A 15,260-nucleotide genomic window follows, 5' to 3' on the forward strand; every position below is an offset into this window, starting at 1 on the left:
AATGATACAAAATAAACTTTATTGATAGAACAGGGATGATAGACTGAAACCAACACTAAGACTGCTGTTCAGTTTTTAGTTCTACCTTTGAACGCCCGAGTTCAGAAGAACCATGCTGCTTTATAAATTATATTTTACCAACATTAAAACTATATCTCACAGATAAGGTGCTTCAATCAAGCCAGGATTCAAGGTAATTACGTGGAGTAGCTAACAATAGTCTTTAGTCATATGTAAACACTGTAAAAAATTTCTAATTAAAATATGCTTCAGTTTGTACCAAAATATGGAATTATGAATATTAATATCCCACAATTTTATAGTTGTAACATATCATTTCTCTCACTTTACACTTACACCAGAAATTCAGGTGCTGCTTTGTGCTAATATTTGCAACATGAAGTCTGAAAACAGAGAATTACGCTTTTATTTCCATATAATACAAAAAAAATCAAAATCCATCTTTGCTATGAATGTATCTGTTAACATAGTAACAAGAGAAGGAAATCATCTTCAGTCTTTTGCCCCATTCATTTACGTTAAGCATGGTCTGTACTTCAATTCCATTCTATGACCTTTGCTCCATATTCCAAACCAATCTGTTTAAAATCAGGTTTTATATTATCTTTAAGTTAGAACTAAACGTAAGAAATATCTGCTGGTTATTTCAACATTATATAAACATTTGGTTGTAATCTTAATATGATTAATTTTGTCCTCTTTTAAAGTTTTTGCTGTGCAGGCATAATGGGTACTTTGTGTGAGACATCATACATCATACTGATCTCTGCTAAACCACATGACTGAAGCTACACATGGTGCAGTATTTGGCGGAAAGAATTTTGGAGCACACAAAATGAGATATATTAAGATAAAAACCATCGCTGTTCACTGTACAACTTCTGACAGGTCTCATTTTACAACAGTTCGAAACAACATTTCAACATTCATAAAGTACCTGCAGAGATAAGCAATAATTTAATGTGAAAATATAAAGATTCTCTACGAGTAAACAAACCTTTAAGTCCTGATCTTTTAAAACTGGTCTGTCACTCGTCATTCCAAACATCAGTGAATGTTATTAGTACCATAAAAGGAAGGGCACTCAGCAGCGGGTAACTTACCAGCACATAATTATATCTAGTAGGTTCAACAATCACTTTCAAATACAAATTGGAAGATTTGAATTAATCTTCACACAATATAATAGTGCAAACAAGCTGAGTTCTCACACAAGGTTTTAAATTGTGTGATATCAGGCATCTTTAGGAAGGCACCTAATGTTTAACTGGGCCCAGATGCTTGGTTAGATCCAGGAATTCAGTCAGCAGTCGCGCCTTGGAAAAACTGATGACTTGTGCTCGGTGCATCAAGCTCTTCATCTTGCTCCTGTAATGAAGGATTTGTGACTGAATTATGCAAGTAAACCCTGAAAAACGTCATTCTTTAGTCACTGAATAAGGCATTCTCTCATTACTTGTTACATATTATCACAAGGATTTTTATTTGACATTCAATACCTTTTAGCTCTGAACTCTTAAGGAAAACAAAGCACAGTACAGGAAAGATCAGAGTCAGGATACTTGAAACAACAGTATTCAGTTACTGGTCTACACATAGATGATGAGAGGCATTGATCGCGTGAATAGTCAGAAGCTTTATCCCTGGGCTGAAATGGCTAACACAAGAGGGCAGTTTTACAGTGCTTGGAGGTAGGTACAGAGGAGATGTCAGGGTAAGTTTTTTTTTAATTAACGCAGACAGTGGTGAGTGCGTGGAATAGGCTGCTGGCGACGGTGGTGGAGGCGGATACAATAGGGTCTTTTAAGAGACCCCTGGATAGGTACATGGAGCTTAGAAAAATAGAGGGCTATGGGTATAGGTAATTTCTAAAGTAAGTACATGTTCAGCACAGCATTGTGGGCCGAAGGGCCTGTATTGTGCTGTAGGTTTTCTATGATTCTATCTCACTTTAACAGCATCAGCATTTGAAAACTGCTGTCGTAAAAGAATGCATTTGAAAATCAATTGTGTTGTTCTCCCTTCTCCCCTGGAGGAAGTGGCTCATCCTGGAGCCTCACGGTTGTCAGAAACCCTGCGACAACAGATCTCTAAGAACTCATTCTTTTATGTGAAATTGTGTATTCTTTTCAGTTGTAGAAGGTAAAGCACAACCCTACCACTGTCTAAAAAACAGCCTTGGCTTGAAAGGTACAGATTAGTTCACAAGTTAGCCAATCACAATAAATGATTTTTTGATGTGGTTGCAAAGGTGGGTATTCACGTTAATTGAGGAATGCAATATACTTGAACACATAAGTTGTGTTATATACCAAGTCATTATGGAATGTCTGTGGCTCACGTTGACTAGGCTGATGAAGACTGAGTGATGGGCAATAATAAAGGACTTCCAGTGTCACTATTAAAGGGGACTCGGCAAGCAGCGCTAATGAAAATCCATCATTCAAAATGCTGGAGGAATTCAGCAGGTCAGGCAGCATCTACGGAGGGGAACAAACAGTTGGTGTTTTGGGCTGAGTTCACCAGGACTGGAAAGGAAGGGGGCAGAAGCCAGAAAAAGAGGGTTTTTTTTTAGCGTGTCGCACCAGTCAGCCATTCTTGTCTGGTGTGTGGGGTCAGGATTGGTCTCCTTTCAGATTAACCGGGTCACAATATGAACGTTCCTGACTTGACCCCTTTTTTTTAAAAAACAAGGCCAAGTGGCTATCTCGACGCTCAACCCAGCACGGATGGAAAGTATGCTCAGGGGGTGGCCCGACTTGGATTTGAACTTGCTCCGGAGTCCGGCGCTGATGCCACTGCACCACCAAAGAAGAGGTGAGGGAGTGAGAGTAGAAGCTGGCAGGTGAAAGCTAAAACCAGGTGAGGGGAAGGAAGGTGCCTGGGGGTGGGGGGATAGGGAATGGTGAAGTACAGAAACTTATGAGTTTATTAATGTCACTGGTGAAATCCCACACAGGAAAAGATTTGCACTCACCTTTGGTTCTTTGACTTCAAAGTCCTCTCCATACTGAATGGAAAAGTCGATGTGTTGCAAAACTATGCTAATACATTCTTCATCTGAACGGTCAAATGGCAAAAAACGAACCATGCTGTAGTCATCAACCTACAGATATTTAATAAATATAACTAAAATGATTTTAATATCTAATCCTCCAAATAGCTTATAAAATTCTGTATCCCCCAATTTTACTACAAATAACAGGATTTAAGCCAATATTTCTAACACTAAATATGCATACACAAAAACAATTTGAAAAGACTGCTTTAGAAATGTTGGAGGTTCATTAGCACTTTTGAGAAATATTAGTTTAAAAATCAAATCTGATTGTCAAAGTGTTTATATCAGAATATTCCCTAAATATGAATCACATATTAAAGACACCTATACAAAATACAGCATAATTTTAGCTAAATATCTACAGAAATAATGTTTTAAGGTTTAAAACTTCCTAAATTATAAACTTTCCTATCAGTTTGTCAGTAGTAGTTTCAAAGAGTCAAAGTTCATTTATTAACAAAGTATGTATACATTATATGACTATGAGATTCATTTCCTAACAGGCAGCCATGAAACAAAGAAACCCAAAAGAACCCATATAAAAAAATATTGTTGATCACCCAACGTGTGGAGAGAAAAAAAACATCACGCCCGTACCAAAATAAAAGTACCCATTAAAAAAACTATCGAACTGGGACCACAAAGACCACTCTGCTGGGATCATTACTAAAACAGTGAGAATTCAGATGCTCTCTGCCCCAAAAAATCAATGCTCGTAATGATTATAAATTTGCATCCTTTGGATACCGTCCTTTCTGCCGGTAAAAACAGTTTCTGTTTGCATTCTGTATCAAGCATTCCTGATTTTGAATATCAAATAACCTTTTAATTTTCTGCATGAATATTAAACTCCATACCCAATAATCTTTCATAAATGAATAGATTAAATAACTTGTGGAAAGACGGATGAATGTATATTGATAATTTAATATCTGGTATTGTTTCAAACAGAGTGAAACAGAGCATCCTATTAATCAGTCAAAAATACTTACCAATCCACAAATTGCTTTGGTGAGTTTCTTAAATTTCTTGCTTTTCCAAATATCAGAGGAGTCCTGCATCAGTGAATACATATCAGGGTCCAAATACCTTCATGAAAGGAATTAGAAGGATGTATTATTGATATTGTCAGAGAACATTTTCTGTAAATAACACACAACTGTATTGATATACAAATGTTTTGCAAAGTGGATCTCCAAGTGTTACTTCCTGTTATGCTGATAACTCAATACGATGGCACGAACACAATTTAACAGAGGAAATATGAGAAAGTTAACAGACTTTTAGGCATTTTCTTTCCAAATGCCTTTATGCTGTCCAATAATAAGCTGCACAGTAAGACAAAATTGCAATCATCTCTATTAAAACAACATTCCAACATAATGAAGGGTGAATTTGCCTGTAAGCATTTAGTTATCAGAGCAAGTGACACTTGACCTTAAAGGAAAGATGAAATGGCAAGTAGTTCACTCTATAAAGGGAACACCATAAGAGACAGAAGCAGATTTAAGCTGTTAGATACATGCGTTATGACCGAAGGAAGAAAAACGGCTGGTCTCGCTTACCACTTCAGTGCAAGGCTGTTTATTAGGTGCGTCAAAAATCAAACTTGCAAAAATTAGCAAAAATAGAGAAAAGAAAACTGCCAATATTTACAAAAAGTTATCTACCAGAAAACACAATAGTTCTGTACTTGTACTTGACCAGTGTGAACTGCTGGCAACCCTGAACTCTCCTACTAAGAGCGAAGAGGCCCGTTTATTAGGCACCAGGACACACCATCTTTAAGAACCAAAGGTAACTTAAGACTACACATAAATTAGAATACGATGCACCCCACAATGTAGTTATAATCATATTACAAAACAAACGGAAATATCTACCTGAAATACCGTATACAAACAACATATATCCATTTACACATCCCCACTACTAAAGAGATGAAACATTGTGAAGAGTGTGGTGGGAAAGGCACCATTCAGCAAATCCAATAAGAAAATATACCAGGGGAAGACATTGAAGCGTGCACACTTGGCGCAACAACAGAATGACGGGGGGGGGGGTGTCTGTCTCCGTCACATAGGCCATTTGGTCCATTGGGTAGGCTGGCAAAAAGGTAAAAATGTATATTCCAGGGACCAGAAAAAACCAATGGAAGGATGGAAACTGAGCATCTCAGTCCAGCCAACACTGCTTGCATGACAAATGCCAACAAAATACCCTTATCCTGAGCTGCCTAATATTACTGTAGAAGCATGTAAACTAACATAAATTGTCTTACTACACTAATGCATATGCCTATCAAGATGAAGGGGTAGTACTGCTAGGACTGGCCCGCTGTACAACTAAATCTTGAACTATGTTTATTTCCAGTATATTGCTTTAAACACAGAAGTTTGAAGTAGGAATTTTACATACATTATGATTTTCCTTTTCTTTAGTAAATTTAAAATTCAATCCAGCAAGGCTTGAACATTTATTTGGAAGTTATATTGTGGATTTGCCTTACAGTTGGAAAAGAAAATTGCAGGCAAAGTAAGGTCAGTATTTAGTGTCCATCTCCAATTCCCAAATCATTTCAGATGGTGTCTAAGAACTCATGGGGTAAGGAAAGTCATTTCCTTCTCTTAAGGACATAAGTGATCCACTTATATTTTTATAATTAAAAGGTATCTTGAGGAGTTCTCACTTATTATTTTAACCACGTCCTCTCTGAGCAGTTGTACTTCACTGACTTCAGAACATCGAAGAGTACAACACAGGAACAGGCCATTCAGCCCACAATGTTGTGCTGAACCTGCTAAAAAGCAAATCAAAAACACCCAAACGCTAATCTCATCATCTTCCTTATATCTATGTGACTACTCAAACATCTCTTAAAAGCCTCAAATGTATTTACCTCTACCACCATTCCAGGCATCCACCACTCTGAGTAAAATAATTTACCCTTCATATCCCCTTTGAACCTACCCCCTCTCATCTACAATGCATGCCCTCTGGTATTAGACATTTCAACCTTGGGAAACAGATATTCCCTATCTACTCTATGCCTCTCAATCTTATAAACTTCTATCAGATCTCCCCTCAGCCTGCAACACTCCAGAGAAAACAATCCAAGGTTGTATAGCCTCGAGATAGCACATGCCCTCTAAACCAGACAGGATCCTGATAAACCTCTTTTGCACCCTCTCCAAAGCCTCAACATCTTTCCTATAGTGGGGTGACCAGAACTGTGCACAATTCCCAGATGTGACCGAACCAGAGTTTTATAAAGCTGCAACACAACCTCCTGACTTTTGAACTCAGTGCCTCAACTAATAAAAGTATTCCATAAGTCTTCTTCACCACTTTATCAACCTGTGTAGCCACTTTCAAGGATCTGTGAACTTGGATCCCAAGACCTCTATGGTCAGCAACACTGTTAAGGACCTTGCCCATAACAGTGTACTGTCTCCTCATATTGCCCTACTGAGGTGCAACACCTCACGTTATTGGAGTTAAACTCCATCTGCCATTCCTCAGCCCAAATCTGCAACTGGTCTGTATCATGCCATATTCTTTGCCAGTCTTCTACACCATCCACAACTCCACCAATCTCGGTATCATTCGCAAATTTACTAACCCACCCTCCCACATTTTCATCCAGCTCACTTATATACATTACAAACAGCAAAGGTCCCTATGGAAGTCCACTAATTACAGAGCTCCAGCTTGAATAACTACCCTCTGTCTTCTATGCGCAAGCCAGCTCTCCCATCATTTTATGGCTACACCAACACATTCAGAAGCATCATCAAATCTTTTTCAAGTATGTACTGAACTGTTTCAGTTACGTCCATTTCTTTAGTTGTACGGCACTGGAAGAGTCCAGAGTATAGTTACTTCCGGGCCTTTTTTCAAGTCTCTGTACATGCTTAATATGAATTATACTTCAGATGGGGTTGACAGGTAGCAATCTTTGACGGTCTGTGGGCTTGAGTAAATATTCCCAGTAGAAACTTCAGTGCAACTCCAGCATGGACGGTTCCAAGCCTGGCTGTGGAAAGAAGAGGACTGGGCACGGGGCCAGCAACCCCCGTCCCATAAAGAAAGTGCTACAGAAACGCCAACAGAAGCTGTAAAGACCTCGAGGACTCTGGCAAGCTGCTGTCGGTAGCCTATGCCCCAGTCGGGGTGACAGGCTTAAGTAATTCATGTAAGAAACACGAGAAAATTTGCAGGCGCTGGAAATTCAAAGTGACACACACAAAATGCTGGAGGAACTCAGCGGGTCAGGTGTGAAATAAGGTTTCACTTACTTTTCAATTTCTTTCTTTGCTTTCTTGTTAAGTAAGTCCATTTTTGTCATGATGTTGACCTGCGGAATTTCCAGAGAGACCATGGCGCTGAGAGCTGCCATTACTCCTGACACAAACTAAGAAAATTATGATGTTACATATTTCATATTTTGCAGTGAAAGACAGAATTAAGCCATTCATATACAAATAATAAAACTCATACAGAATTTAAGTTTGTTGATGGAAAGATTTGGACTAAATATGCAATATAAAATCACAGATTTTATTTGTAATCTGTTGATTCTGATCATCTCAGCTGGTGCAATACATCTTCTTTTGTGCTAATGGCCCCTATCAGGAGGGTGCATTACTGCCACCTACTGTTGTGGAGTATGAAAGGAGCCATGACAAGGATCAGATTCTGCCTCCCAAACCTGTTTTACTTACAAAGTTCCCCAGGTCCCGACACGACTTAACTGTCTCTGCTTCAGGTGCCAGAATGTCTCGCAAACTAGGCACTCCCGTTCTGCCCAGTAGTTGTCTCAACAGCTTCCTACATTCCAACGAGTACATGTGGCACACCGTGATCACGTCTTTACAAAAATAAGACCACCCGTTCCCATGCTTACCAACAAACGCCACAGTGGAGTGCAAACCCAGACGTCCAAACCAGTCTTGCTGACCACACATCCTTCCCAAAAGCAACCCCCCACCCCACCCCCAAACTGACGGAAACAAATTGTTATACCACCTCCCTGGTGCACCCCATCCCACAATTTCTGCCATTTCCCAATCCCAGCCAACCAAATACAAGATCTGGCTTCTTACTTTCCCATAGTGACTATAATATCTACCTCCGACTTTGTAAGCACCTGCTCGGTTATAACATCTGCCCTTTCATTACCCGACAACCAAGAGTCAGTAGGAAATGACCCCAATGTTTTTAATCTGAAATGAGGAAAAATTCTTTGGAAATTGATCTCATGAAAAGCCCAGCCGAATTAACTCGTAGGGACCTGTATCAGACAAAACTATTGCTCTTTAGTCAAATAGCCAAATGGTATTCATGATCTAATCCTTAAATTAATTGTTCTCCACTTTGTCAAAAACTTTAAACTAAATGTAAACAAAGGAAAATAAATCTGGGATCAAATTATATTGCACTTTATTCTTTTACATGTCACTCACCTTAATAAAAATCTGCATATCTGATAACATGAGTTTCTAATAAGGCAGTGGCATCAACCTCAAATATTGAATTCCATAAAATGGAGGCCATTACCTTAAATGACTCCACCATAAATTGAGAATCAACAAGAAATACACCACAAACACGGAATTCCCACTGCTGTAACTGTTCGACAAGCTGCTTCATTATTGGCAGGTGTGTATATAGCTCAATCTGTCCTGTAAATAACAAATAAAGACACATTAGTGTAGACACCATTTGTAGATCCAGCAATCAAATCATAAAGGGCTCTATTACAAAGTGAGTCTGGAAATGCAACTCCTGAGGGGTGCCTACTCACAGCCCCTATCACGGTCAATTTACAACAGAGGTGCTGCCTCCCCAACAGCCTCCAAATTGACTGGCATTATGGGCAATTCATTGAGTGACCTCTCCCAGGCCAACATCAAGGCTCTGATTATGCTCAGATGGGCAGGCCACATTAAACTGCAGACTTCCAAGCCCAAGATTAACTACTCCTCCAAGCTCCCACATCATTACCATTTCTCTGAGGACACAGAATACACTTCAAAGGCTCCTTGAAGAAATATGACATCCTCACTGAATCACGGTAATTCCTGCACTGAGACTGTTCTACGACATAAGAGCATCGAAGGTACTGAGCAGTTCATGTTTCTTCAAAAGAAGTAAGAGGGTGTGCAACAATTGAAATAACCAATACTTTCACACCATCAAAACATCTAACTTGTTATTCCTCTGTTTTGCAGAAGTTTTATGTAATTTATAGATTCTTACTGTATGTCTTTGCACAAGACTGCAGCCAGAAAACAAATAAATTCATGTTACATGTCAGTGAGAGTAAATCTGATTCTGCTGCTTTGGTGATGTCTGTTACCCCAGAACCCACGAAGCAAGTCAACCTCAATCTTGAAGCTCCACCCAAAGTAATCTCTAGACCATTGGAGAAGATAAATGTAACTTGCTGCCTACCTGGACAGTCGAATAGTATATAATCATCTTCCACGTGGCCAAGGCAATCTGCCAACCAATCAAAGTTGTTGGCAAAGTATTCCATGCAGAAAATGAGTCCACCGTTTGGGCCAAACCTTAACGTTTCATCCTCCATCACATCTTCCACTTGGATAAGCTCCCGGATATCTGCATCCATTAACAGTAGAAAGATTAACGCACTGTGATATTTCAAGTTCAAAGAATTGCTATTTTAAAACTGGGCATTACATCAAAATAATGATTTCTAAACAAGCACAATTCAACGAATTGTATAAGAATGTTGAAAATAGAATTTTTAACAAACTAAGTTTTAATTTTCTTTTATAAAAACCAATCGTTATGACTATGAAATAAATGTCATGACTATGAAATAAATGTCATAGAATCAGGATTAAATATTTTAATTTGGACCTTTCAGGATTATTAAGAATATTGATAAAAATTGAGAGGGAATTTACTCAATATTAAAGGACCACAATGTCAAAATATTGAAGAAAGTCATCGGATTTTTCAATAGATATTGTCTTAGACTTGAGAGTAAATCACCACAAAATGAAATCTGAAGTATTAACCTATTTAAAGTTATTTGAAATAACGTATAACATATTTGAAATTTAAAGTATTAGGAAGGACCAGCTAAATTTCCCAGAAGGGAAAGGGATTGAGAGATATCAAGCTTAAGTGGAATTAAGGTTAACCTGTTTACTGGATACTGTGATAAGATTTCCTATTAAACATTATTCCAAAGACTTTCCTATTGTATAATATATTTTGATACATTTCAATAGATTACTGTGAGTTTTTACTACTAAGGTATAATTGTTTGCATAAGACTGTCATGGATATTCACTGTCCAGTGGAAGCAGGGGTGTGGGGGCTTTCTTTCTGAACACTAGCAGCTGACACTTCAAATAGTCAGAGTGTTATTTTTGGGTAAGTTAAACTTCCAACCAATATCCTTTGTTTACCTTCTGGTCGTAAGTGGGGACCAGTCTTCAGTGCTTAATTTAAATGGCAGTAGAGCTACTAGGACTTGATGTTTCAATCCCTATGGTAAGTTGGCACTCTCGATGTTGGCAGTGGGTTTGGAGTGGTGACAAGAAGGGAGGGTAGGTACGTCATCGGCGTCATCAGGTGGGCACCCTCCTTCTTTGACGTTTCGTTGATACGTCAAAAGCAATAGTAGGTTTCAATTTAAAAGGACAGCTTTGCAAACAAGCACCATCTATATAGCACAGGATGCTGGCTCACAGCACGGGGCTTACTACTCAAGAGGTGCAGTATAAGACAATGATGTTATGTTAATTGGGCTTATATCAAACCAGACAATGCTGGCTAAGTTATTTAGTTTGAGGAAACTTGCAGACCAAATTGATAACATCACTTAGCATATCAAAAGGCGGATCTGTTAATAGTTGGAAGGTTTATGTACTCAGGGAATCAGCTTTGCAGAATTAATTGTGGGTACCTGGGACTCTGTCTCCAGAAACTTTTAAACCACCTGTGTGAAAATGTATCTGAAAAAAAATCACGAGTACGAAGTCACAGAAAAAGTGACAGAAAAACATTATAAATAGAGAGAGCAGTCCAGGCTTGTCGGGAATGGTCCAATAACATCATGAATAGCAGAAAGATGGGGGCAAGGAGGACTATAATTCATTCCACTGTCTTGAATTCCCACAACGGATGAATTGGTTGCCTGCAGCCCACTGTACCTGTGTTTTGGAAATCCTTTGTGTTTTTACAAATGGTTTGTAATTTAGAAAGCATTTGTAAGATAGAAATCCTCTATGTTCTAAGTTTTGTTTCAATAATGTTAAAATTTAAACATAGTTCACTGAAAATAAATGAACTGTGTAAATGAACACAAGAGATTCTGCAGGTGCTGGAAATCCTGACTAACACACACAACATGCTGGAGGAACTCAGCAGGTCAGGCAGCATCTATGGAAATGAATAAACAGTCGACACTTTGGGCCGACACTCTTCTTCAGGACTTACTGAATGACTTTGTTAGTTGGAAGCATCTTCTCTTTGGTAGCGAGGGGGTTCAAAAAGTGAGTAGTGGCAGCTAAACTCACCATGGAAGATAAACAGGGAAGTGAACTAGATTTTGAACTTTGGGTAGTTACAGTACAACCTCCTTTTAATGAGAGTACCTGTGGTTATCTATATCAGGTAGGGTTTAAGGTCTTTGAGCTCAGAACTTCACTGTCACTAACACAATACCATCACAAGGCTACGTTAGTTGTTTAATGCACAATGATTAAGTACATTTGTAAATCTCATATGTTTTTAAATGATCATTTTAAAGGTATTTTGCAAAGTCAACTTACCTGCCAGGACAGGATAGTCAAAGTATTCAGCAGCAGGGTCAAGATTTACCACTTGTACTGACCGATTCAACACCTCACAGTGCTGCTGCAGGGTAGAACAGTAAGTACTCTGAAATTAAAGAGCAACTTTTACACACCTCACGGTAAATACATCAATTAAATAACACAGAATTCTCAAAGAGACTGCAGGGGAAAAACATAAGATTGCTGAAGGATGTCAGCAGGTCTAGTTGTATCTGTGGGTGGGGAAGGAATCGTTGACCTTTCAGTTTGAAACCCTGAATCAGAATAGGTGCTGCATCTGTATCCAAAATGTTGACAATTCCCTTCCCCGCACAAACTCTGCTTGACCCACTAACTGCCTCCAGCTGTTGAAGGCCTTTTTGCATTAAATTTTTCTATGTCTTGTCACATACGACTTGAAATTTGCGATATTGTGAAGGATTATTTCAGAAACATACCACATCAAAACCCATTGATAGTCAATCCAAAATTATACATTTAGGTTAACCATAATTTCCTATTAATTTTATAGAATTATTTTCCCATGACTACATAATCACTGTCACAACCTATCATACAGTACTGTAAAGAAAATACAGCTGCAAGAACAAATTTGTGGACCCTTTGCAATGACCTGGTTTTCTGCATTAATTACTCATAAAATGTAGTCTGATCTTCATCCAAGTCACAATAACAAACACAATCTGCCTCAAGAAATAACACACAAACAACTGTACTACTTCTTGTCAATACTGAGTACTCTATTTAAACAATCACGGTTCAGGTTCTCTGAATCTCTGGCGTAATGCTTTCTACAAAAGCTATTTGGAGTCAGGTGTTCCAATCAATGAGATGAGATTGGAGATGTGGGTTGTGGAGGTGCCCTGCCCTATATAAAAAAAGAAAGTCAGATTATTGACAGAGCCTGTTCCTCTTGAGAAAGATTTGTTTATGTGCACCATGTCTTGATCAAAACAACTTTCAGAGGACCATAGAAGAATTAGAGAGATGCATGAAGCTGGAAAAGGCTACAAAAGCATTTCTAAACGCCTGAGTTTTCATCAATCCACAGTAAGAGAAATTGTCTACAAATGGAGGAAACTCAGTACTGTTATTACCCTCACTAGGAATGGGCATCCTGCAAAGATCACGCCAAGAGCACAACATGCAATGCTGAAGGAGGTGACAAAGAACCCAAAGGTAACAGCAAAAGACCTGCAGAAATCTCTAGAACTTGCTAAAGTCTCTGTTCATGTCTCCACTAGAAGAAAATCACTGAACAGGAATGGTGCCCGTGGAAGGACACCACGGTGGAAACCACTTCTCTCCAAAAAAAAAAACCAATGCTGCACTTCTCAAGCTTACAAAAGACTACCTGGATGTTCCACAACGCTTCTGGGACAATGTTCTGTGGACAGCTGAGACAAAAGTTGAACCTTTTGGCAGAAATGCACACCACTATGTTTGGAGGAGAAAGGGCACTGCACACCAACACCAAAACCTCATCCCAACTGTGAAGCATGGTGGAAGGAGCATCAAGGTTTGGGGCTGCTCTGCTACCTCAGGGCCTGGACAGCTTGCAGTCGTTGAGGGAACAATGAATTTAAAATTGTATCAAGACACTTTTACAGGAGAATGTCAGGATAGCGGTCTGTCAGCTGAAGCTTAATGGAAGTTGGTTGATGCAACAAGACAATGATCCAAAACACAAGGGTAACTCAACAACAGAATGGTTTAAAAAGAAGAAAATTTGCGTTTTGGGATGGCCAAGTCAGAGCCCAGACCTTAACCCAATTGAGATGCTGTGGCATGACTTCATGCAAGGCATCCCAGAAATATTGATGAACTGAAACAGTTCTATATGGAGGAATGGTCTAAAATTCCTCCTCACCATTCTGATCAGCAGCTACAGGCAACATTTGGTAGAGGTTATTGCTGCCAAAGGAGGTTCCACTAGTTATTAAATACAAAGGCTGTGAATGATTAAACAAGGTGTTCAATAAAGACATGAAAAGTAGAATTATTTGTGCATTATTAGTTTAGGCAGATTGTGTTTGTCTATTATTGTGACTAGATGAAGAACAAACCACATTTTATGAGTAATTAATGCAGAAAAGCAGGTAATTGCAAAAGGTTCAGAAACTTGCAACTGTACATCAACAGATGTAGTGTAATGGTTAGCACAGTGCTTTACCGTACAGGCGACCTGGGTTCAATTCCCACTGCTGCCTGTAAGGAGTACGTTCTCCCCGTGACCACAGGGGTTTCCTCTGGGTGCTCTAGTTTCCTCCCACAGCCCAAAGACGTGCCAGTTGGTAGGTTACTTGGTTATATATATGATTAGGCTAGGGTTAAATCAGGGGATTGCTGGGCAGCGTCGCTCCAAGGGCCTATTCTGTGCTGTATCTCAACAAATAAATAAATGCCTGTTATAACTTAAAGTGCAAAAAGATTTTATCAAGTATTTCAGATTAAGCAGCAAAAAAAATGAAGTATACATTAAGATGTCAAAACTTTTGTACAAAAAATGGTATTCTTGGAAGACTAATGTAAATACAGCCACAAAATTTTGTCCATGAGCTGAACCTTTTGTTATTATTGATCTATAGAGTGGACCAAGAATAAATGAAAATTAAGAAGTGGTTTTAGGTTCCCTGTTAATAAAAAGTTGAACATTTTTTTAAATTATAAGGGATCTAATTAGAAGTTTGCTGTTTGATACCCTGGGGAATGAAATGAATCACCAATAAAGGTTAACAGAAAGGTTAAAATACATTTCTTAATGGCGTTGTGAAACACGAAATGCTTTGGGTCAAGGACCATTGCATCTTTAATGGCTCTTTGCTGCATAAATGCTACAGTCTGAGTCTGAAGCCTCGAGGAATTATCTGCATCTCAAACATCATTAAATCCACAACAGAATAACTGGAAAAAGGTTTGTTTTTGTACTGGGTTGGTAGTACTTGAACAAAAGCACGAGGGAAGGTCCAGTTCACAGCGAATTCAGGCCCAACTCCTCCACTCAACTTTGGGGAGCTGCGAGTTTGAATATCCACTCTCCACGAAAGTGCGCCATTTGCCGGCGGAGTCGGTAAGTACCTTTCCACTGCCGGCGGGCCCCATCACGAGCTGGGCGTATCGAGGCATGCCGAGCCGTTCAGCGGGGAGAGCCGCTTCACCGTCCGGGGCGCCTACCTCCAGCACCGACCGCGCACCATGACTTCCAGCTACGGAAGCCGCTTGGTGATGACATCAACACAAGTGCGCATTTCGCAATATTCGGCGTAATCGCGACTCGGAACAGGATCGCCCTCAACACCCGCAGCTTTAACAAATCAGAACAATTTGCCACTGCATTCCGC

The 15,260-nt window shown here is 39.2% G+C and overlaps 1 protein-coding gene across 1 annotated transcript; it reads right to left on the reverse strand.

Moving 5' to 3' along the window:
- Window positions 1-15,175, reverse strand: gpn3 (GPN-loop GTPase 3). The gene is made up of 8 exons (XM_063034291.1): window positions 14,998-15,175; window positions 11,896-12,004; window positions 9,539-9,706; window positions 8,642-8,766; window positions 7,381-7,496; window positions 4,075-4,171; window positions 2,999-3,127; window positions 1-1,389 (listed from the first exon to the last, which is right to left on the reverse strand). Exons 1-8 carry the CDS (start codon window positions 15,043-15,045, stop codon window positions 1,321-1,323), a joined length of 861 nt encoding a protein of 286 aa, XP_062890361.1. The 5' UTR covers window positions 15,046-15,175; the 3' UTR covers window positions 1-1,320.
- Between the last annotated feature and the right edge of the window lie 85 nt (window positions 15,176-15,260).

This window comes from Mobula hypostoma, chromosome 27 (genome assembly GCF_963921235.1).
Source record: "Mobula hypostoma chromosome 27, sMobHyp1.1, whole genome shotgun sequence".
NCBI lineage: Eukaryota > Metazoa > Chordata > Chondrichthyes > Myliobatiformes > Myliobatidae > Mobula > Mobula hypostoma.